The 25,504-nt window shown below is 40.8% G+C and overlaps 1 protein-coding gene across 1 annotated transcript in view; it reads right to left on the bottom strand.

Moving 5' to 3' along the window:
* Nucleotides 1-1,790: 1,790 nt before the first annotated feature.
* Nucleotides 1,791-25,504, bottom strand: part of LOC132869643 (uncharacterized) — an 84,461-nt gene continuing 60,747 nt past the window's right edge. The window contains exons 29-48 of the mRNA XM_060902935.1: nt 21,769-21,831; nt 21,179-21,481; nt 20,632-20,937; nt 18,478-18,783; nt 17,931-18,239; nt 14,426-14,488; nt 13,353-13,655; nt 12,873-13,190; nt 12,444-12,758; nt 10,174-10,499; nt 9,706-10,030; nt 9,172-9,483; nt 8,146-8,448; nt 7,867-7,926; nt 7,623-7,760; nt 7,373-7,471; nt 3,197-3,259; nt 2,376-2,438; nt 2,214-2,276; nt 1,791-2,040 (exon numbers count right to left, since the gene is read on the bottom strand). Of these exons, the coding sequence (XP_060758918.1) occupies nt 2,003-2,040; nt 2,214-2,276; nt 2,376-2,438; nt 3,197-3,259; nt 7,373-7,471; nt 7,623-7,760; nt 7,867-7,926; nt 8,146-8,448; nt 9,172-9,483; nt 9,706-10,030; nt 10,174-10,499; nt 12,444-12,758; nt 12,873-13,190; nt 13,353-13,655; nt 14,426-14,488; nt 17,931-18,239; nt 18,478-18,783; nt 20,632-20,937; nt 21,179-21,481; nt 21,769-21,831 (4,076 nt within the window). The 3' untranslated portion in view covers nt 1,791-2,002. The remainder of the gene's footprint in view (nt 2,041-2,213; nt 2,277-2,375; nt 2,439-3,196; nt 3,260-7,372; nt 7,472-7,622; nt 7,761-7,866; nt 7,927-8,145; nt 8,449-9,171; nt 9,484-9,705; nt 10,031-10,173; nt 10,500-12,443; nt 12,759-12,872; nt 13,191-13,352; nt 13,656-14,425; nt 14,489-17,930; nt 18,240-18,477; nt 18,784-20,631; nt 20,938-21,178; nt 21,482-21,768; nt 21,832-25,504) is intronic.

The raw sequence follows: 25,504 nt of genomic DNA, 5'->3' as shown, positions 1-25,504 counted from the left end.
CTCAAATGAAATTATATATACCATGTAACATAAATTGTAATTCACATCTATATGAACTCCACCTTGGCCGTTACACACAGCATTAATTAAGTGCATTAATAATGATGTCAGTGGAAGGTCCTCAGAAGGACAGGAAGACTAACATGTGTGTGTTTACATTTATTCATTTAGCTGAAGCTTTTATGATACAGTGGAGATGCCGAGGGTTAAGGGTCGAGCTCAAGGTGGTGCTGGGATTTGAACTCACAACCTTCTGATCAGTTGATAAATACTGTTTTATTTTTTACTGCCTGAGATGTTCTATAAGGGCATCAACCACAGATTCATCACTACAAGAGCCGCTCACTCAACTCCAACACACATCACATTATACTCAAAATAATCAAAGCACTTTTATTTCATTGAATGGATAAAAATAGATGATTGTTACACAATATGAAAAAGAGCCAATAAAACTCTGCAGAATGTAAAATATTGACTTGTTCTCATTGTGGAAAGATAAAAAGTCACATTAACTTGTACATTGTTGATGAAGATGTAATATTAAAATGAACTGGCCATCACTCATTTAAAAAGTGAGAATATTGAATTAAAGCTGAGATTATAAAACAAACATCTGAGAATATTCAATGAAAACTGAGAATATAAAACAAAATCCTGAGAATAAGGAAACAAACCTGAGAATTTAAAATGAAAATCTGAGAATATGTAATGAAACCTGTATATATATTTATGATACTTGCATAGACTATATCTGGCTTGTAACATCGCCAGCTACCGAATAAAAATGAAAATAAAAACGCAATATAGCAAGCAATCTAATTAGCACGTCATGGTCTGAATATTTCATAAAGGAATTCTCGAATCCGTCTCAATGAGATGTTTTACAGTTAAAAGCACAGCATTGAACATAAAGGTAAATGTGTCTTTAAAAATGTAAAAACACACATTGTTTTAAGGAATCCAAAGATTTGTGTTCTTTTGCCAAGTGGCTTATAGTTATTAAGACATTTGTAAAAGAGTGAATAACAGGTTGATAAATGTAAAAGATGAAGATGAATATTATATGAGTTGAGCTGAAATAATTGGTGAGATAAATGAGGTGTGGTGTGTCAGTGATATTGAAGCTGACTTCTAGCATTAAAAGTGTTGTAAAAGAAAAGCTGGAGACATTGCATTAGGGAATATGAAAGGTGATTTAACTCTCCTCCTCTATTTGCTAATAACTCGGGGAAAATGAACACAGTTCAGGAAACATGACATTATTGGAAGGATAATAAAATCATTTTTTGTGTTTATAAAAGTTGAAATGTAATTTCCTGAGAAAAGGCCTCTGGTGGCGTGTCTCAGTCACATGGTCCCTGTCTTTCTGAGATTTCTCCTCCACGTCATCATATTCTGTAAAATAAATACATTGACCTCTTTAATAGATCCTGTGTATTGTATTAATTGGGATGTAAACCCTTAAAAATACAGTCAGTGATGCACGATGTGGGAATGTCTTTAATATTCTATCAATAAAAAAGAGAAAAAAGGAGATTTATCAGTTCAGCTTTCTTAATATGAACACAGGCCATGTGTATAAGATGTGGAAGTAAATGAGACATAAATATAGGTCTTATCTAAACTGTGGAATAAATATGACGGCACTTGTTCAATGACAGAATGGAGATTACAGAACAGAAAGCTGATATTTATATTATATATGGTATAGAATAGAGTCACGCTTTAACTTTGCTGCCTTTGCACTCACGTACATTACCAGAATAAACAACTCACTCATTTTCTGTCTCTCCTCCATGCTGTTCCTCAGTGATGACATCATCATAATCTTCTGGACCGTCTCCTGAAGAAATCAATGAATCAGTAATAAACCACTGTGTGTGTTGCTGTTCTAGTAAAATACTGAGTTACAGGGTGGTGTGATGAAGCTGAGTTACTGCTACCACCCTCACGTTGATCATTTACCTGCAACAGCATGTCCCCAAGTGGTTTATTCCTCTTAGACCATGGGAATTTGCCAATAATTGCAGTTTTTCACTGAGTAAAGAATTAGATCTTGTACTTTTCATCCATTTATAGCTACAGATAATGTATATCTTTGGAAAAATAAGTTTGTTCCTTTGCTCACTGATATCATAGCAGCTATAAACAGTGGTTCCCTCAGCAGCTTTTCTTTTTTTGTTTATTTTGTTTATTTGATTAAATCTGACCTGTGATGACGTTTGGGTATGTTTCCATGGTAACCGCATCATCGTAGTTCTCGGACACATCCTCTGTCAGAATGTGGAGATAAAAGCTATTAAATCCACATGAATGTCATTAATGATGGTTTGGATGCTTGTGGATGCGACACTGTCACATTATTATCATACCTGTCAGTATAACTGACTTCTGATCAGCTGGAATGGCGTCATCATAATTCTCCGCTTCATCCTCTACACCAAAACACATATTTAAAGAGAGTTAAAGTTTACTGAAGTGGCAGTTTGTACACTGTGTATTTGATGACACAATGCAAAATGACATCGTATACATGTCAAAAATGTCACGACACACAAAGCAAGAAACAAACTGATGTGCAGTGTGTGTGTTTAATTTCTACTGCTTTCTAAAACAAATCCCCAAACAGAACCACACCCTCCACGTTATCAGGGATCGGTCCAGCAGTGATGGCATCATCGTAGTCATCTGGTGGCTCGACTCTTCCTGTATCACCTAAATGAAATAAAAGCAGAGGGTCTGTACAAACAGCTCCATCACATTCTGACCTCATGGTTTCATGTCAAGTCACTAAATTTATGGGATCAGTTCACAACTGCACCCACTTATGAAGTCACTGGTGTCGATGACATCATCATAATACTCCGCCTTTTGTTCAATCCCAGACTTGACTGTAAAAAGAACCATTTGTTTGTTTGGGGTTTTTAAACACATTTATACTCAATAAAATCCTCATCCAAAGAAGCTTTGATCAATTTGATAAGAGGGATTTCAGAAGCTTAAAGTAAGATCAGGTTGATTGTGAGATGTCATGTGTCAGCATTAAAACACTGGAGTTACTGTAATTCTTCGATACAATACATCATAATCACGTCTCAGAAAGGACACGTTTAGTCATTTCTGATTTTTAATTGCAATTCTAATCTCTTTCAGTTCATGGAGTTCGACAAACTCACACTCTGGGCTTTTTTACCTGAGAGAAGCTCATCATCCACATGCTCATACCCAGAATGCTGTTCTTCAGAGAGGAGACTTCCTGTTAGAGGAGAGCAGCACGGTCATGAGACACACACACACACACACACACACACACAGAGAGAGAGAGAGAGAGAGAGAGAGAAATGCACCTGTACAGGAAAACATTCACAGGAGAGCTGAACACAGGCGGAAAAAAGACGAGTTGCAGGTGTGTTTTGAGATTTTAAAGGACAGCGGGTGCAGATACCAGAAAATTGTCAAAGTTGAAAAGACAAAATATTTTTCTGTTATTATTTGAAATAACTGTCATAAAGCTCACGTTCTTTTTAGTGCCATTAACACTGTTCTTAATTCCCCCCAATCTGCTCGTCCTGATGTTTCCCCAGAAACCTGTGAAAAATTCCTCCACTTCTTTGTGGACAAGCTTGCGAGCCTTAGAGCATCATCTCACCCCCTTCTTATGAGCTGTCTATCACTGTCACTCGCTCTGCTGCTTTTACCCACTTTGAGCCTGTGTCTCTTTCTCTCTGAAAGGAAATTATTGGTCAGATGAAATCTTCAGCTTGTCCCACAGATGTTGTCCCCCTTCACCTTTTTCAAGAGATTTTGGAAACTATTGGCCCAAACATCCAAATGGTTATGAACAGCAGTCTCTCCTCAGGTGTTGTTCCAGTACATTTGAAGCCTGCAGTAGTGCAACCACTGATCACAAAACCTCATCTGGACTCTGCAGTCCTCTGCGATTTTACACCAATTTCTAAACTCGCTTTCAAAAATTCTGGAGAAAGTTGTGCTCTTACAATTGCAATCTTTTTTAGACACACACGGCGTTCTTGAGGTGTTCCAGTCTGGTTTTAAAGTCCTTCACAGCACTGAATCTGCACTTTTAAAAGTTTGAACCATCTTTTATTGGCTACTGACTCCAGGGATTCTGCCGTTCTGATGCTTTTCCATCTCACAGCTGCATTCGACACAGTAGACCACAGCATCCTCATCTCCTGCCTGGAGCATTGTGTGGGCATTAAAGCTCCTGCTCTGGAGGGCTTCAGCTCTTACTTGTCCTGTACTGGCCTTCCTTCACCGACTCCCTGTAGGGTTTAGGATCCATTTTTATTTTCCAAAAACAACTCATTAAATGGGCGAGCTCCACCCTCTATCTCTGACCTTTTACAACCACACGTCCCATCAAGGTCACTCAGGTCACTGACCGGTTGCTTTGGGTGTCGTGTCCCAAAATCGAGGTTGAAGCCCAGGGGAGATGGTGCCTTTGCAGTTGTCGCCCCCAAACTGTTTCTGTTGGATTGTTTTTTTTTTGGTGACATTTATTGTTTTCTTCCAAAAGTTTTTGGTTTTGGATGAAATTTTAACTGCTGATAGCCACAGACAACGGAAACTCACTGAGCCAAGATGAGTGACCTTGATCTATTTTTCAAGGTCACAGAGCACATTTTATGTTTTTTTTGTTGAAAATGTCATTTCATTTATTCCACTATCTCCTAAAGATATCAGGATTTCCCCCTGGATTTTCTGGAAATAAATGATGAGCTCATTTCCTGTGCAAAAAGCTTCGATGCCAGTCAAGTAGAAAGTGACGCGTTCTGGCCTGCAGTTGAAAACGGTTTGTTTCCAAAACAGCCAAAACCACAACATGTTCATAAACACCAATGGTGGCAAAAGTTATGATTTGCTCTGGACCAGTGAAGGTTCTTCTTTGGTCAAGAATTCTTTATCAGTTTTTGAAAAATTGATTTTAATGTATTTTGGCACTCGCAAAAATGGTCACTTTCACCATTTCACCATGAAATATTGATTTTGGCTTCTAATATGTTCCAGTAAACGACCCCAAACACCGACCCGTTCTACCAGAATCAAGTGTCTAATCTGACCTTTGACCTACTGTGAGAGGTCAAAAAGGTCATTTTCTGTTTCTGACTGTACTATTTTCAAAAAATCATAAAAATAGTTTCAGATTTACAGACAATGACCTTGTATTTTTTCTTTAGTGCATATTCTTTTGTAGATTATTGACAAACTGATATATTTTATCAAAAGCTGGAGATAAAAATGACAGAAATTCCCCAGTGTGATGTTATCACTGAAAACTTTGCGTTGGCGGGCGGCACGGTGGTGTAGTGGTTAGCGCTGTAGCCTCACAGCAAGAAGGTCCGGGTTCGAGCCCCATGGACGGCGAGGGCCTTTCTGTGCGGAGTTTGCATGTTCTCCCCGTGTCCGCGTGGGTTTCCTCTGGGTGCTCCGGATTCCCCCACAGTCCAAAGACATGCAGGTTAGGTTAACTGGTGACTCTAAATTGACCGTAGGTGTGAATGTGAGTGTGAATGGTTGTCTGTGTCTATGGGTCAGCCCTGTGATGACCTGGCGACTTGTCCAGGGTGTACCCCGCCTTTCGCCCGTAGTCAGCTGGGATAGGCTCCAGCTTGCCTGCGACCCTGTAGAACAGGATAAAGCAGCTAGAGATGATGAGATGAGATTATTCACTGTGTATAATTTACATCTGCTCTTTCTGTTCGTTCTGTCAAATCACAGGTTTCTCTGATATTTTCAGATCTAAAGTCTGAAAAACTTTCAAAAGAGACAAAAATGTCATTTTCACCATGAAATAAAGTTTTTGGCTGAGAACATGTGACAGTAAACGACCCCAAATATGCACCCATTCTCCCTGAATCAACTGTCAGATTTGACCTTTGAGCTCCTTTGCGAGGTCGGGTCGGTGATTTTCAGTTTTTAATGCACTAATTGCGTCAGCTGTTTCCATGGACAGATACTTTAGGGAGTAAACACAATCTTCAGTGCAGATTGTAATGGAAATAAAACACAAACAGATGGAGTTTCTATAAAATGATCCAGAAGAGGAAAGTTGTGTTTAAAAAGAGAAGTGGATGAGATTTGTGTGTCAGTGTGTAAGAAGAGAAATCATCGTCAGGCTTTTAAAAAGTGTAACTGGTGAACTGTGCAGTGAAAGTGTAGATTGGATGGAGTGTAAATGCATCATAAGAAGAGTCACATTACACGACTCTGTGTGTGTGTGTGTGTGTGTGTGTGTAGGGGGAACTGTCTGGAGTGAGACGCGAGGTGAATGTCGCTCGGTGTGAAGCAAATGGTGCGAGACTGTTAACATTAACATTGTCAGTTTACGTTTGAAACAGATGAAGATTCGAAATTATCAGTGACATTTTCAGATTATTATTATTATTATTATTATTATTATTTGATGGTGTGATTTGTCTCTTAACTTGGTGTTTGTGTGTTATTGTGGTGTTTTATGGTGTGTGTTCTGATGATTGTACAGCACTTTGCTCAACTGCTGTTGTTCTTAAATTTGCTTTATAAATAAATTTGACTTGACTTGACGTTCAAATGCAGCAAATCAGAAGCTTTAATAGATGTTTATCAGCAGAATTCTGTCATGACACCACATGGACTCCAACTGCACACTTCCTCTCACACACATTTTTATTCATTTTTGGTAAATCACACACACACACACACACACACGGAGGGAGAGAGTAATGCACCTGTACAGGGAGACACGGGGGGGGGGGGGGGGGGGGGGGGGTTACAGGAAAGTTCACACACACACTTGCACTAAATCAGAAGCTTTAATAGACGTTTATCAGCAGAATTCTGTCTCGACACCACATGGACTCCAACTGCACACTTCCTCTCACACACACTTATTTTTATTCATTTTTATTGATTTGTTGTAAAGAAATGAATCTCATTGGATTTGGGGGAAAATATTTTTTGAAGGCCCGCTCCCACAATAACTCTAACTCTAACTCTAAATAACTGGGTCCCCTGCAGTGTATGTGGTCGGTGCTCACACCAGAGCGATATGGATCCCTATAGCCCAGGCCTGGGTTTATCCATATCGCTGCTTCTGGAGTGATGTTTCCAGGGCTGGACCTGATCCCATCAAACATCTGACCAATCAGCTCATTGTTTAAACCAACAATCATGAATATTTATTTCCCTGAGGGTCAGGACCAACCGATATTATAGTGGGGATTATAGTTGTGGTGTTTCTGCTCCAGACTGGAACTAAACTCAGGCAGAGGGAGAGTCAGAGTTGGAGTTATAGGTAGAGTTATAGTTATGGGTGTTGTGGGACCGGGCCCTCAGTGTGATGGAGATCAGTTCACTTCTCACTCACCGCTTTGAGTGGAGTTCCTGCTTCTTCTAGTGATGGATCTGTGGTTGATCTCCTCATAGACTGCCTCAGGCTGACTCTTACGCCTCGTCGTAGAGACATCTGGAGTGGATAATAATAATAATAATAATAGAGTTTGTATTTGTGAATAATTCTGAATACCAATTTTGAATAAAGTGTGAGACTGTAAATTATATAATCCAATAATAGAGTTGGTGTTGTAGAGAAAAGAAAATGTGTGAATGTGCCGTACCTCTCCTGAGCGCTCTGTTCTGGTAAAACAGGAGCAGCAGAAGCACTAAGGCCAGGAAGAGCAGCGTTCCCAACACAAAGAGAACCAGTGGAGGGCTGGATGGAGCTCCAGCTGATGGAGGAGTTTGAGTGGCTCTTACTGAAGTCAGAAACACAGAAGAGGATCTCGATACGACACTGTAATCATAAATATTTATAAAAATACTGAACAGTAGCAATTATTGTACTGGAACAAATATACAGACCTGATGTGGTGGTGGTGGTGGTGGAGGTGGTGGGTATCCTCGTGGACACAGTGGATATGTCTGTATTTACAAAAAGAAAAAAAAACATTTCTATCATCCAATAAAAATAAACTCTCACTCAATAAGGTTTATGAGATGCTGATGAGTGAATTACTGTTTCAGATCTGAGCTTTCAAGATTCCATCGAAGATTATAAATAAAAGTCAGCAAGTTTTAACACTGGGAGAAAAGTGTAATGAGCAGAGACAGAAAGCTGAAAAGTTAGTGCACCCCTCTGACCTGCACAGGTGACTCCAGCATGAGAGCAGTCAGTGTGGTTCTTCAGGGAATGATGACAGTCCCACAGGTGAATCTCATCCCCTCGACACTTCACTCTGTTCAGCCAGATCGTCCCTTCACCAGAACCAGTAACATTCCTCTCAGCTCTCAGCGCCAACCCACAGCCCAGCTGTCTGCACACCACCTGAGCGTTCCTGATGTTCCACTGATCATCACAAACGGAGCCCCACGTAGCGTTATGATACACCTCCAACCTCCCAGAGCAGCTTCCGTTATCTCCCCTCAGCCTGAGAGACCAGCGCTCTACATCACACACATCACACATGAGGAAACACACCCACGCTGAAGAACAGCTCCAGTCACACAGCTCACTACAACACAATGATAATACAACCTTATATTACACTCAGCATGGGCTCGTTTACCAAAAACACTTTCTGAGGTCTTCTGAAAAAGAATCTCATACCAACTCCATATCCAGGTGTTTACTTTGATGTGTTATTCATAAATAAAGGAATGAATTGCTGCTGAATGAAATCATGTAAAGCAGTAAGATCAGCTTTGGGTTCTGTTTCCTGATTTGATTTCTGTTGGTTGAATTTTCATGAAGTGTGAGGAAGACTGATGCCCTCAGGATGGTTCTATGAGGAAATCCATTCAAGTCCGCAGAAAATGATTTTATAAACACGAGGAAATATCTTCTGTCATGAACAAATGCAAATGAAGAACAGTACAAAAAGCTTTTCCTTATCCATCCTTACTTGAGCAATGTTTCTGAGAGGGAAATGAAGAGCACTTTTCTCGTGGATGGAGAGACTTTCCATCGTCTGCAGGAATAAAATCCATGCATTAATGAAAAGGTTTCACATGCAGGTTTATCTCTCAGAGCAGACTTTCCTCAGACTTTTCACAGGATTTTTTACCAAATACACTTTATATTTCAGCAACATTAGTTATACACTATTCACAGTGGAACACTGCAGTTTATGGCAACAGACAGAAGCAGAAAAGTCTGAATCCACCCACCTGTACAGGTAATATGAACCACCTCATCACCATTATCACAGCTGTTCTGTCCCCAGGGTGAAGATGGACACTGCCACAGATTAGAGTCGTGTTTCCGACACTTCAGATGATCCAGCCAGTTTGCAGCAGATTTTACTCTCGCTGCAGTGTTTGACGGACTGCCACGTCTTCCACAGTTCAGCTCTTGACACACCATGCCTGCTGTTTCTACCTCCTGCTCCATCTGATTGTGACACACATTACCCCAGGTTCCATTGTAGAACACTTCCAGATTCCCCTCACAGCCCTCCGTGAGTCGGATCTCTTTAATCTCTGCTGGAAGAAGAACGACTTCGACTTCATTTGTAAAAACCCTGTTTTATTGACTCAGTTAAAGATGTGTAATATTATCTTTCTGTAAAAAGATATTCAACATGGATGACATTTATAAACAGCTCCTTACTCTCATGTTGAATTTCAGGAAATTTGGAGCTGTGTTTTGAAACACAGACATGTCCATATTTAACAGGTTTAATCTCAGTCATCACACTGTACCTGAGCACACGACTCCTACGTCCTCCTGGTGTCCACATTCACCCTCTTCACACCGCTGAAATCTGCAGTTCCACAGGGACGTCTCGTTCCCCTCACACTCCACCTCATTCAGCCATATGGACCCAGTTCCAGGACCAAACCAGGCTGGTATGTGGGTACTGAGGGCCTCTCCACACTGCAGCTGTCTGCACACCACCTGCGCATCCTCAATATCCCACGAGTCATCACACACTGTCCCCCACGAGCCGCTGTGGAAAACCTCCAGCCTTCCTGCACAGTCTCCACCAGAACCAACCAGCCTGATGGACCTGGGGTCTGAGTTAAAGATTTATTTAATTTAATAAAGTATATAAAACTAATATCCCTTTGTAGACTATGTGATTATTCTGTATATTTAATGGAACACTTTAGAATTATAAAACATTTATTCCTGTTGTTAATCGCTGCTCATTGGTCGGTGTTGTGCTGCTTACCTGAGCAGGTGATGTACAGCTGTTCCCCGGAGCTGCAGCTGACATTTTGTGCTCTGCTGCAGTTCCCCAGATGAGCTTCAGTCCCAGAGCAGCTGAAACCCGCTACACACATGTGTTTGTGTTCAGTGGTGGATGGAGAGGAGCGGTAGTTCAGCACGGAGCCACAGCCCAGCTGTCTGCAGAGCACAGACGCCTCAGACAGACTCCACGAGTCCAGGAGAACTCTCCTCCAGTCCTGCCTGAAATAAATCTCCACCTCCCCCTGACACTCGCTCCCTCCAGACAACCGCACTCGCCCCTCATGAAGTGCCATGGATGATCCTGAAGCAGAAGAACATGGTTTAAATATTCTAATGCAGGGCTTTTCAAAGTGTGGGGCGCGCCCCCCCTGGGGGGCGCCAGAGTTCTTCGGGGGGGGCGCAACGTGAGAGACAAAATGGATCGATTTTTAGTACCTAAAGCTACAGTGAGTGAGGAGACAAAGTCTGGGCCAAGCAAAAAAAACAGAGCCTCCAGGATGCTGCGATTTGCAACTTCAGCGCAAATTCAACCAATCCCCGTGAATTCAGGGCGGTGTTGCAATTATATCCAATCACCGCAACTTTCCCGCAAATTTGACCAATCATTGGCGTCGTCTTGAGGTGATGTCGACAAACTACCTTCCGCCTTACTTCCGTGTGTTCAAGAGAAGCAGCATGCGTGCAGTGTTGCCAGATTGGGAGGTTTCAAGTGTATTTTGGCGGGTTTTGAACATATTTTGGACTGGAAAACGTCAGCAGTATCTGGCAACACTGAAAGTGTGTTATGTTTACAGTAAAGGACTGTGTGCACTTTATTTTTTTTTACTTAATACAAGAAATTAATGGATGCCAACATTTTTGCCAAAATGGTATTTTATTTTCCATTGTTTAGGCAGCTTCAGCATCATACTGTGAGATTCTGTTCAAATTGTTTTTTTTTTTTCGTCTATGAAGCCTGAGCCATTTATTTAATTAGTTTATAATCTCATCTCATCTCATTATCTCTAGCCGCTTTATCCTTCTACAGGGTCGCAGGCAAGCTGGAGCCTATCCCAGCTGACTACGGGCGAAAGTCGAGGTACACCCTGGACAAGTCGTCAGGTCATCACAGGGCTGACACATAGACACAGACAACCATTCACACTCACATTCACACCTACGGTCAATTTAGAGTCACCAGTTAACCTAACCTGCATGTCTTTGGACTGTGGGAGAAACCGGAGCACCCGGAGGAAACCCACGCGGACACGGGGAGAACATGCAAACTCCGCACAGAAAGGCCCTCGCCGGCCACGAGGCTCGAACCCGGACCTTCTTGTTGTGAGGCGACAGCGCTAACCACTACACCACCATGCCGCCTAGTTTATAATTATTGTTTAATTTAGTCTTCAGGAGAGACTGACTGTACACAGTACTAGTATTAATAGTTTTTTTCTTATATGAAAGCTGAGGCATTTATATTATATTTTAAGGTAACTTCATGTTGTAGGTTCTCTGCACTTTAACTTCAGAACCAACAGGTGCATTTGGATAAGTAAAGCCTATTTTTCTGCATTTTTGTAGTCCTGGTAATCTTTTATATTGGTAAAGTTGCTTATAGGACCACTTCTCAGTGTCTTTGTTTTTTTAATCAATAGTTTTTCAGTAATAACTTAATATTTAACATATCACTCAATTTTAATCACAAAAAGAGAAAATCGCAACAATTTCTCGCAACTTTCACTTCCTCCCGCAGTGTAATCGCAACAAAAACCTAAAAACACCGCAACTTTCATCGCAATTTTTTTTGGAAATCCCCCGCAACATCAGACATTTTAGCCCGCAACAATCACAAAAAAGGCCCGCGAAATCCTGGGGGACTGGAAAAAGAAGGAAGTATGACCACAATTATTTAAAGTTTGGATTTTCATGGACTGGATCTGAAGATGCTCCACTGCCACAGTGTGTTGTCTGCCAAGAGGTGCTAGCTAACGATGCTATGAGATGTTTAAAATGTGTAAAACAAGATGTTTTAAAAAGCACAGTTGTTTAAAATGTGAAAAAGAAAAAAATGTGTACAACAACCATTTTTTAAAAATATGAATGGAACATTAAGTATAGCAACAACAAAAATTGTAAGGGGGGGGGGCGCGGTTGTTTATTTGCTCTCCGAGGGGGGGCTGACTCTCCCACAGTTTGAAAACCCCTGTTCTAATGAACACTGACTTTATTCACTAATGTGGTGTATGTGACGTTAATATCTCACCATTACAGATGACTCCAGCATCGTTTTGATGAGAGCATGCAGCTCGACTCCATGATGAGACATCACATTGTGAGAGGTGTGTCTCATTCCCCTGACAATCAAACACATCAGCCCAGATGGGGTCACGCCCCTCCCCAAACCAGTCGACCTCCACCATAGCCACAGCAGTACCACAATCCAGCTGTGCACAGAGAACATCTGCAGCTCTCGTATCCCAGCTTACAGCACAAACTGTGCCCCACTCACTGAGGTACTGGAGCTCCACTCGACCGGAACAGGAGTCCGGTCCGTTCACCAGCCGCGCCCCTGTGTGAGCTGAACAAACAGCCAAGAGCTCGGTGAAAGAGGAAAATTAACAAAGGCACCATAAAGTTTGATTGACAGGTTTGTGGTCTCTATTTAAACAGAAGTTAAATAATGATACTTAACCAGAACATATTAATCCCACATCGTTGTCATGGGAGCAGGTTGAGTGTTTGAGTGAAGATGATGTTGGACAGAAGTAAATTTCAGATTCGTTTCCTCTACACTGAAGCTCCTCTGTCCACACCTGACCCTCCCCTCGGCCAAAAGCAGCTGATCCCAGCACCTCCACAGGAATCCCACAGCCCAGCTCTCTGCACACAACCTCTGCATCCTGCTGGTCAAAGTCAGCATCACACACTGTGGACCAGGAACGTCCATGGAACACCTCCACTCTCCCAGAGCACCGGTGAGGACCAGCAGAGAGTCTCGGTCTTCTGTGACCTGGGTTTTATTTCATTGTGTAAATATTGTACACATTTTCAATGTGTCAGAATATCAACAAATCATTACAGTGTAGCTGCAAAATGCTTTAGATTTACATAAAATCTAAAATGTACAAATATTATTGTTTTGACACATTTTTTTCTCAGTACATCAGTTTACCTGAACAGATCACTCCAGCATTAGTATTAGTATAACAGACATGTCCCCCTTGTGAGCTACAGTTGTTCAGTGTTGACTCTGATCCTCTGCAGTACAAATCCTGTTTCCAGATTGCTCCTGATCCTTCTCCAAAATCAGCCCAAAACCCCAGAGCTTCAGGCTCCCCACAGCTCAGCTCTCTACACACCACTGCAGCATCTTTCACATCCCACGCAGTACTACACACTGTTCCCCACTGACCATCCTGAAGAACCTCCACTCTCCCAGCACAGCGACTTTCACCATTCACCAACCTCACACCGTCTGAGAGGTGGACAGAACAATGCAGTCAGTTTGAAAAAAAAAAAAAACACAACGATCAGGGTCTATGATGCTCTATGTTTGAGACAGAACATAATTTCAAAATATTTTTACCCTGTTTCACTCAAAAGATTCTATCCAGACCCACAGATGTAAAAGTGAAACATCTTTCTTTCTTTCTTTCTTTCTTTCTTTCTTTCTTTCTTTCTTTCTTTCTTTCTGTGATATAATCCTTGTGTACTATTGGTAACGGCAGCATCACAGGACTCTGGTATTTTCTCTGTCAAAATTAATTAAATCAATGATAGTAAATACACTTTGATATTATTTATGACTGTGTTGATGATAGAGATTACAAAACTGTTACATTATTCTCATACCTGTCAGTATAAAAACTGTCACGTTATTATTGTAATGTGGCTTTTTCGAGACTGCTTTTGAGAAAACACAGGGAGAGCTTGTCTGCTCATTAATTCACTTTAATGTCTGCCACAACTGTAGGACAACCGACAACTCAACTACGTGACACATGACCTCCTGACCTTACACCGTATCACTCCGCTAACCGGAACCATCTCTAACCTTATAGGCAAGGTGTACCGTATTATCGAGTTCCTGATCTAAATGAAGGACAACTTCCACATGTACAGTATGCAGTATGTGCTGTAATTACCATGAATGAAATTATACTAACTCTTTCATTAAGAGGAAAATTCGATAATTCACCAAACAAATTATACAAAAATAAATCTCATCTAACATTATTATCAGACCTGTCACTATAACTGTCCTCTGATCAGCTGGAACAGCGTCATCATCGTTCTCAGGATCATTTCCTACAGTAACACACAGATATTTAAAGTGATGAAGTCAGAATGAACATTAAAGTGACAGAAATAGTGTTGAAGAGTCACAACAATCCCAGTGGGCCAGATTCAGAACCAGTGAAGTCCAAAAGTCCCATCAGAATTTCAGCAGGGAGAGTTCCTCATATTCAGAGTCGGGTTACACAGCTGCTTCAGGCAGTTTGATGTGTTCTTCCTTTATATTATTCACATTTAATATCATCATTTTATTAACACTCATCATTAAATTCACAAAATATCTGGGACTGAAAATCGCACTTTTTGCATTTCCCGTCAAATGTAACACGATGAACATAAAAGCAAGAAACAGTTTAAAAATAAAAAGACTAATATGATGATATAGGAATGAGATGGCGAGCACTGAGTCGATCATATTGATAAGATTTTCATCAAAATCAAAGAAAAACAAAGTGTGAATGTTTGAGGCAGAGCTTAGTACCTTTAGGGTTGTGATTGCACCAGAGGTCACCTGAGATATATTTTTTTTCCAGCAATTCGCACAGTAAGCTGATAAAGCGGTTTATGTAATCTAGACATCGAGCTTTAGCCTATATCCTTAGGTGTCTAGTGACTTTCTTAAAATCTTTGCTGTTCCCAACAAGTGAGCTTTCTGAAGCAACGCAGTGCTGTCATTCAGTCTAATTTTGTTTTTCGATGCCTTGAAGTTCTTAGTGTTTTTCCCATTTTCCGACTGGGAAGATCTGGAAGTGCAGCAGAGTAAATGTAGTACCAGTTGTTATAACTGGTACTACATTTACTCTCCTGCACTTCCAGATCTTCCCAGTCGCTCTTTTAAGGTCCTGATATTTTTAATTTTCTCATGTTCCTTTTCCAACACTCGCGTGTCAAAGGGGCATGCTATGTCAATTACATTTCATATTCTCTCCTCCTTCTCCAATACGACCATATCAGGTCTGTTATGTTGAAGATGATGGCCTGTTTGAACCCTGAGGTCCCACAGGATTTTCACTTCATCATTTTCCATGAGCCCTTCCGGAGTGTGGTCATACCACTTATACCACTGAACTTCTGACAGAGCTTCAAGTGAATGACTTGTCCGACCTTACAATGTTTCCACATTTTGTTTTCTGTTAGCGTGAGTTTCTTTCATTCTGCTGTTAGATGACTAATTGTCTTTTCTCTTTCTCCACAAAATCGGCACATCAGGGACACATTCTCCTTGTCGACTCTGTTCTTGATGCTGTTGGTTCGGAATGCTTGATCTTGTGCAGCAGTTAAGAGTCCTTCCGTTTCTTTCTTTATGGTATGTCTACTTAACCAGTTCCACAAATCCTAATCTCTCACTTCCTCCGGTCCCTTCATAAATTGTCCATGCAGTGTCTTGTTTCTATATCTGCTCATTCTTTCTTCGGCTATACTTTGCTTTCTCACCCCCTCATCCAAAATTTTTTCATCTGCTACAAAACGAAGTAACCTTTCGATAGTTGCTTCAACAAACTTGTATAAACAACCTACTTCAATGTTTACACAGTCCTCGACACTTAATAAACCTCATCCAGCACTTATCCTTTCACATAAAATCTATCGTCATCCCCCTGTGGGTGAAGTGTTCTGTTAATGGTGAACAACTTTCTCATTTTCTAGTCGAATTTAATGAGCTCTTCTTTGGTCCAATTGATAATTCCTGCACCAGACCTTCCCACTGAAACTGCCCTTAAATTGATCGCCTTCATCACGTTTCCACCATTCAGTTCTGACTTCAGTATCCTTCATATCCTTCTCAACTATTCATTAGATAATGCCTTTCTCATGTCGCTGCGTTTTATGTCATCTGCCTCTAATATCCCAGGATTATTATTATTATTATTACTATCATTATTATGACATGATCTTTGCCCTGCGCCAATTGATTGAGAAGAGCCGCGAGCAGAACCAGCAGCTCCATATCATCTTCATTGACCTTGTCAAAGCATTTGACACAGTGGATAGGTCTCTCACTTGGGATATCCTGCGCAAGATTGGAATCCCCCCTAAGCTGGTGGCTATCATCAGCAGCTTCCATGACAGCATGCAGGCCAAAGTCTCTATCAAAGGCGAACTCACTGAAGCATTCGAAGTCTCCTCTGGACTACGGCAAGGTTGTGTTCTCGCACCCACCCTGTTTATCCTTTTCTTTTCCTTCATGCTTCGCCATGCACATAAGGAAATGCAAGACTGGGGAGTTGAGATACGACACAAGTTGGATGGCAAGCTTTTCCAACTTCACCGCCTCAAGTCTAAATCAGCATCCAAAACGAGACTGAGCGACTTCCTGTATGCCGACGATGCAGCCTTAGCCACTGCAGACCTTAACTCTCTACAGAATGTTACAACAGCCCTTAACAACACATGTAATGACTATGGCCTCACCATCAGCAAACCCAAGACCGAGGTAATGCACATTCAGTGCCCAGAACCACCACCGATCCTCCTAGATGGCTTCAAACTTAAGCGGGCACACAATTTTGTGTACCTGGGTAGCAACCTCAGCGACGATGGGAGCCTTCAAGCCGAGGTCAAGAAGAGAATTAGCCGAGCAGCTCACTCATTCCGCAGTCTAGCTACGAGATGTTGGGACAGAAATGGACTGTCCAGCACCACCAAGTTGATAGTGTACAGAGCCATTATACTACCGATTCTGCTCTACGGCAGTGAGACATGGCCAACTCTCTCAAAGCAACTGCAAATGCTAGAAAGTTTGCATCAACGATCCTTGCGGAAACTCCTCAGAGATAAATGGTGGCATCACATCACGAACACAGAGGTCCTGTCACGTGCCAACTCAACTACAATGGAAACTATAATTCGAGCTAATAGACTCCGCTGGCTGGGTCACGTCTGTAGGATGGGTGACAACAGGATCCCAAAGCAGTTCCTCTTCTGCGAACTTTCGCATGGCACCCGACCGAGAGGCCGTCCCCTTAAAAGATGGAAAGACTGCGCGAAAGAAGACCTGAAAATCTTCGGCTTCGGCAACAATTGGTTTGAGGTGGCGGCTGACAGAACGGCATGGCGTGCCCAGGTGAAGCTTGGTCGAACCCTGTCAGAGCATCAGCTCATGGAACGAGCAGCAGCGAGGCATTGATGACGTCGTGAGAAGGGTCCCAGATCATCTTCCTAGATGCGGACCATAACTGAACTGAACTGAAACTGAACTGATTATTATTATTATCAGTTGAAGTAAAATGATCATACAGTGTGTAATTCCTCTAAAGCTGATTTTACAGCAGATTGCAGTGACGCTGCATCCAACACACTGTCATGTTCATCAACGTGGACTTTACACCGGACCCCGACAGCGCAGTCTATTATGATCAACATTTATTTTATTGAACTTAAATATCGATTGTGGTAATACTGTAAATATATTTTTGAGCATATATTTTAAAAGTTAAGATTAAAACCAGTTTACCTGAGCAGGTGACTCCAGCATCTTGACCATGATGACAGTTATTTTTCCCCAACTCTGCTGATGTACAGTTCTTCAGTGTCGACTCTGATCCTCTACAGGTCACAAAATTCATCCAGATTGGTCCGGATCCTCGTCCAAAGTGAGCCTCATACCGAACATTTACAGGCTCCCCACAGCGCAGCTCTCTACACACCACTGCAGCTTCTCTCATATCCCAGCTATTATGACACACTGTTCCCCACTGACCATCATGAAGAACCTCCACTCTCCCAGCACAGCGACTTCCACCATTCAGCAACCTCACACTGCCTGAGAGAGAGAGAGAGAGAGAGAGAGAGAGAGAGAGAGAGAGAGAGAGAATCCACATAAACCAGACAATCAAATAAAACTTCTCTTTTTCACACACACACACACTTTTTCACACACACACACATTTTTAGTCAGAATATCAATAAATCATTCCAATGGAGGAGCAAAATCTCGTCAAATCGATCAAAACAATAATTTTACTCTTTGGAATATTTTTTTCCGAAATACAGCAGTTTACCTGAACAGGTGACTCCAGCGTCACGACCGTGACCACAGTCATCCCCCCTACCATCTGATCTACAGTTCTTCAGTGTCAACTCTGATCCGCTACACTGCACACCAACCAGCCAGATTGGTCCTGATCCCGCTCCAAAGTCACTGTTTTGTGGTGCATCTCCAGGCCCCCCACAGCCCAGCTCTCCACACACCACTGCAGCATCGTCCAGATCCCAGTCATCACCACACACTGTTCCCCACTGGCCATCCTGAAGAACCTCCACTCTCCCAGCACAGCGACTTCCACCATTCACCAACCTCACACCATCTGAGAGAGAGACAGTGTGTGTGTGAGAGAGAGAGAAAATCCAAAAAACATACAGTGGTGCTTGAAAGTTTCTGAACCCTTTAGAATTTTCTATATTTCTGCATAAATATGACCTAAAACATCATCAGATTTTCACACAAGTCCTAAAAGTCGATAAAGAGAACCCAGTTAAACAAATGAGACAAAAATATTAGACTTGGTCATTTATTTATTGAGGAAAATGATCCAATATTACATATCTGTGAGTGGCAAAAGTATGTAAACCTCTAGGTTAGCAGTTAATTTGAAGGTGAAATTTGAGTCAAGTGTTTTCAATCAATGGGATGACAATCAGGTGTGAGTGGGCACCCTGTTTTATTTAAAGAACAGGGATCTATCAAAGTCTGATCTTCACAACACATGTTTGTGGAAGTGTATCATGGCAAGAACAAAGGAAATTTCTGAGGACCTCAGAAAAAGCGTTGTTGATGCTCATCAGGCTAGAAAAGGTTACAAAACCATCTCTAGAGTTTGGACTCCACCAACCCACAGTCAGACAGACTGTGTACAAATGGAGGAAATTCAAGACCATTGTTACCCTCCCCAGGAGTGGTCGACCAACAAAGATCACTCCAAGAGCAAGGCGTGTAATAGTCAGCGAAGTCACAAAGGACCCCAGGGTAACTTCTAAGCAACTGAAGGCCTCTCTCACATTGGCTAATGTTAATGTTCATGAGTCTATCATCAGGAGAACACTGAACAACAATGGTGTGCATGGCAGGCTTGCAAGGAGAAAGCCACTGCTCTCCAAAAAGAACATTGCTGCTCATCTGCCGTTTGCTAAAGATCACGGGGACAAGCCAGAAGGCTATTGGAAAAATGTTTTGTGGATGGATGAGACCAACATAGAACTTTTTGGTTTAAATGAGAAGTGTAATGTTTGGAGAAGGGACAACACTGCATTTCAGCATAAGCACCTTATCCCATGTGTGAAACATGGTGGTTGTAGTATCATGGTTTGGGCCTGTTTTGCTGTATTTGGGCCAGGATGGCTTGCCATTATCGATGGAACAATGAATTCTGAATTATACCAGCGAATTCTAAAGGAAAATGTCAGGACATCTGTCCATGAACTGAATCTCAAGAGAAGGTGGGTCATGCAGCAAGACAACGACCCTAAGCACACAAGTCGTTCTACCAAATAATGGTTAAAGAAGAATAAAGTTAATGTTTTGGAATGGCCAAGTAAAAGTCCTGACCTTAATCCAATGGAAATGTTGTGGAAGGACCTGAAGCGAGCAGTTCATGTGAGGAAACCCACCAACATCCCAGAGTTGAAGCTGTTCTGTATGGCAGAATGGGCTAAAATTCCTCCAAGCTGGTGTGCAGGACTGATCAACAGTTACTGGAAATGTTTAGTTGCAGTTATTGCTGCACAAGGGGGTCACACCAGATACTGAAAGCAAAGGTTCACATACTTTTGAAACTCACAGATATGTAATATTGGATCATTTTCCTCAGTAAATAAATGACCAATTATAATATTTGTGTCTCATTTGTTTCACTGGGTTCTCTTTATCTACTTTTAGGACTTGTGTGAAAATCTGATGATGTTTTAGGTCATATTTATGCAGAAATATAGAAAATTCTAAAGGGTTCACAAACTTTCAAGCACCACTGTAACATCATGTTCTCTCTCTCTCTCTCACACACACACACACACACACACACACACACACACACACACACACACACATTTTTAGTCAGAATATCAATAAATCATGACAGTGGAGGAGCAAAATTTAGTCAAATAGATCAACACAATAATTTTACTATTTGGAATACTTTTTCCGAAATACAGCAGTTTACCTGAACAGGTGACTCCAGCATCCCGACCGTGACCACAGTAATCCCCCCTCCCATCTGATCGACAGTTCTTCAGTGTCGACTCTGATCCTCTACACTGCACACCAACCAGCCAGATTGGTCCTGATCCCGCTCCAAAGTCACTGTTTTGTGTTGCATTTACAGGCTCCCCACAGCCCAGCTCTCCACACACCACTGCAGCATCGTCCAGATCCCAGTCATCACCACACACTGTTCCCCACTGACCATCCTGAAGAACCTCCACTCTTCCAGCACAGCGACTTCCACCATTCACCAACCTCACACTGCCTGAGAGAGAGAGAGAGAGAGAGAGAGAGAGAGAGAGAGAGAGAGACCCCATATAAACCATACCGTCAAATAAAAATTCTCTCTCTCTCTCTCTCTCTCTCTCACACACACATTTTCAGTCAGAATATCAACAAATCATTACACTGGAGCAAAATGCTTTATATTTACATAAAATGTACTCACATTATTGTATTCATATTATGAATTTATTTATTTATTTTTTTCAAATACAGCAGTTTACCTGAACAGACGACTCCAGCATCATAACCATGATCACAGGCATGTCCCCCTTGTGAGCTACAGTTGTTCAGTGTTGACTCTGACCCTCTGCAGTACAAATCGTGTATCCAGATTGGTCCTGATCCTCGTCCAAACTCAGCCCAATACCGCAGGTCTACAGGCTCCCCACAGCGCAGCTCTCTACACACCACTGCAGCATCTTTCACATCCCAAGCAGAACCACACACTGTTCCCCACTGACCATCCTGAAGAACCTCCACTCTCCCAGCACAGCGACTTTCACCATTCACCAACCTCACACCGTCTGAGAGGTGGACAGAGGAATGGAGTCAGTATGCAAAAAACTGAAGAAAGACCCACAGATAGAAAAGTGAAACTTCTTTCTTTCTTTCTTTCTTTCTTTCTTTCTTTCTTTCTTTCTTTCTTTCTTTCTGTGATATAATCCTTGTGTACTATTGGTAACAGCAGTATCACAGGACTCTGGTATTTTCTCTGTCAAATTTAATTAAATCAATGGCAGTTTTCCACTTTGATGTTGTTTATGACTGTGCTCATTATGGAGATTACAAAACTGTCACATTATTATCATACCTGCCACTATAACTGTCCTCTGATCAGCTGGAACAGCGTCATTATCGTTCTCAGGATCATTTCCTACAGTGACACACAGATATTTAAAGTGATGAAGTCAGAATGAACATTAAAGTGACAGAAATAGTGTTGAAGAGTCACAACAATCCCAGTGGGCCAGATTCAGAACCAGTGAAGTCCAAAAGTCCCATCAGAATGTCAGCAGGGAGAGTTCCTCATATTCAGAGTCGGGTTACACAGCTGCTTCAGGCAGTTTGATGTGTTCTTCCTTTATATTATTCACATTTAATATCATCATTTTATTAACACTCATCATTATTCAAATTCAGAACAGCACAAATAATGTACAAAGCGAGAAATAATCTATTGCCAAAAAATATATAAGGAATGTTTAGTGAGAGAGAGGGGGATATAATCTAAGGGGAGACCTAAATTTAAAAAAAAACAAAGGTTTGAACTAATATGAAAAGCATGTGCGTATCGAGCTGTGGGGTGACTTTATGGAACAGACTGGAGACAGAAATAAAACAAATGCAAATATAAATCTGTTTAAATAAAGGTGCAAAAAATATTTTTAAACAAGTATATAGAAGAGGAAGTATGTTAACGGAGGATGATGAGGGATAAATAAAATAGGGTTGATTGTTATATTAGAACTAACTTAGTATTTGGTATATATGGTATATATTTATTCATGGGGATAGTTTATATATTCATATTTACAGGGATATGTATGTAATAGATATTTATTTTTGTAATTATATATTTATATAGATATTTATGAAGTGTATATATGGTATATAGTATATATATTTTTTGTAGTTATATATTTATATAGATATTTATGAAGTATATATATATATATATATATATATATATATATATATATATATATAGTATGTAGTATATATTTATTTTGTAATTATATATTTATATAGATATTCATGAAGTGTATATCTCATCTCATCTCATTATCTCTAGCCGCTTTATCCTTCTACAGGGTCGCAGGCAAGCTGGAGCCTATCGCAGCTGACTATGGGCGAAAGGCGGGGTACACCCTGGACACTTCGCCAGGTCATCACAGGGCTGAAGTGTATATATGGTATATATTTTTATAGGTGTATTAATGTAGTTTGGATTTCGGGGTAGTTAAAAAGGGGTGGGAAATTAAAAAAGTATTGTACTTCTTCCCACTCCTTTTTTGAACAATGTGCGGTGTTTTCTAATGTCTTAGCTCTTTATGTTATTTTATTTTATTTTTTTTATTTCTCGTTTTCTTTCTTTTGTATGTACAAATAGTTACATACATTTTTTATACATGTTCGAAATAAAAAAATTAATTAATTCATTCATTCATTCATTCATTAAATTCACAAAATATTTGGGACTGAAAATCGCACTTTTTACATTTCCTGTCAAATGTAACACGATGGAACATAAAAGCACGAAACAGTTTAAAAATAAAAAGACTAATATGATGATATAGGAATGAGATGGCGAGCACTGAGTCGATCATATTTATAAGATTTTGATGCCTGAATAGTTCTATTAATTTAATTATATGGCTTCCACACTCGTTGTTCTCCAGCTTATAAAATAGGCCCTGATCCAGAACATCATGTTCTATTGTAGTCAATTTTTTCATGCTTTAGATTGGAATGTTAATTCTTCAAATGAATAAAACATGATGTCTGTGTTAATTCCATCTGCTCTCCTGGTCAGAAAACATCATCACGGTGTGAAGGATAATCTGACCGAGCGCTCGTCTGATACACTTACAGAGACACTTTAAGTTCATTTATAATTTTGGCTATAAAACCTTCACTCCTCCAGATAAGCAATATTTCTTATTCACATTTGTCTCCTCCAACATCCTCCATGTGAAACAACCTTTTTGTGCACTATAAGTGTGAATATTGTTGATCAATTAATACCATCACATTTATGTCTTGAATATTGTCCTTGAATGACGCTCCATCGTGTGTTTGAGTGAATTTACAGCATGAATATAAATGTCAGCGTGGCATTGTTGTTCCAGCAAACTGTCAGATGGTGGCGCTGGAGTTAACACTGCTCCTCACTCAGGCTGATATCACGCAAGAAACAAGTGTTTAAGTTCAACATCAGAAACGCACGCAACTGAGACATGCCTGTGTTTTAGATAAACTCCGCCCTGAAAATAAGTCAGTTGTTACATCGCAGGTCTGAATACTGATGTGGAGATTTAAATATAATTTAAAATGTCTTCTAATTTGTCAAAGAAACTGAACAGAATCTCACTGAGCAGAATGTAATGTAATAATCACAAAACATAATCAGAGTTCCCTGTTGTTTCATCGAAATCAAAGAAAAGCAGAGTGTGAATGTTTGAGGCAGAGCTTATTACCCTCAGGGTTGTGATCCCACCAGAGGTCACCTGAGATATTATTATTATTATTATTATTATTATTATTATTATTATTATTATTTCAGCAATTCAAACGGTAAGCTGATAATGTGTTTTTTTGTAATCTAGACATTGAGCTTTAGCCTATATCCTTAGGTGTCAAGTGACTTTCTTAAAATCTTTGCTGTTCCCAACAAGTGAGCTTTCTGAAGCAACGCAGTGCTGTCATTCAGTCCAATTTTGTTTATCGATGCCTTGAAGTTCTTAGTGATTTTCCCAAGTGCTCCAATAACAACTGGTACTACATTTACTCTCCTGCACTTCCAGATCTTCCCAATCGCTCTTTTAAGGTCTTGATATTTTTAATTTTCTCATGTTCCTTTTCAAACACTCGCGTGTCAAAGGGGCATGCTATGTCAATTACATTTCACGTTTTCTCCTCGTTCTCCAATATGACCATATCAGGTCTGTTATGTTGAAGATGATGGCCTGTTTGAACCCTGAGGTCCCACCGTATTTTCACTTCACCATTTTCCATGAGCCCTTCCGGAGTGTGGTCATACCACTTATACCACTGAACTTCTGACAGAGCTTTCAGTGAATGACTTGTCCAACCTTATCTTGTCTCCACATGTTGTTTTCTGTTTGTGTGAGTTTATTTCATTCTGCTGTTAGATGACGAATTGTCTTTTATCTTTCTCCACAAAATTGGCACATCAGGGACACATTCTCCTTGTCAACTCTGTTCTTGATGCTGTTGGTTGAGAATGCTTGATCTTGTGCAGCAGTTAAGAGTCGTTCCATTTCTTTCTTTATGGTACGTCTATTTAACCAGTTCCACAAAGCCTAATCTCTCACTTCCTCCGGTCCCTTCATAAATTGTCCATGCAGTGTCTTGTTTCTGTATCTGCTCATTCTTTCTTCAGCTATACTTTGCTTTCTCACCCCCTCATCCAAAAATTTTTCATCTGCTACTAAATGAAGTAACCTTTTGGTAGTTGCTTCAACAAACTTGTATAAACGACCTACTTCAATGTTTACACGGTCCTCTACACTTAATAAACCTCATCCACCACTTATCATTTCACATAAAATCTATCAGCATCCCCCTGTGGGTGAAGTGTTCTGTTAATGGTGAACAACTTTCTCGTTTTCTGGTCCAATTTCCTGAGCCCTTCTTTGGCCCAATTGATAATTCCTGCACCAGATCTTCCCACTGAAACTGCCCTTAAATTGATCGCCTTCATCACATTTCCACCATTCAGTTCTGACTTCAGTATCCTTCATATCCTTCTCAACTACTCATTAGATATTGCCTTTCTCACGCCACTGTGTGTTAGGTCATCTGCA

Source organism: Neoarius graeffei, chromosome 21 (assembly GCF_027579695.1).
Source record: "Neoarius graeffei isolate fNeoGra1 chromosome 21, fNeoGra1.pri, whole genome shotgun sequence".
NCBI lineage: Eukaryota > Metazoa > Chordata > Actinopteri > Siluriformes > Ariidae > Neoarius > Neoarius graeffei.
Note: the sequence above shows the minus strand (reverse complement) of the source record. Positions and strands in the feature narration are given on the sequence as shown.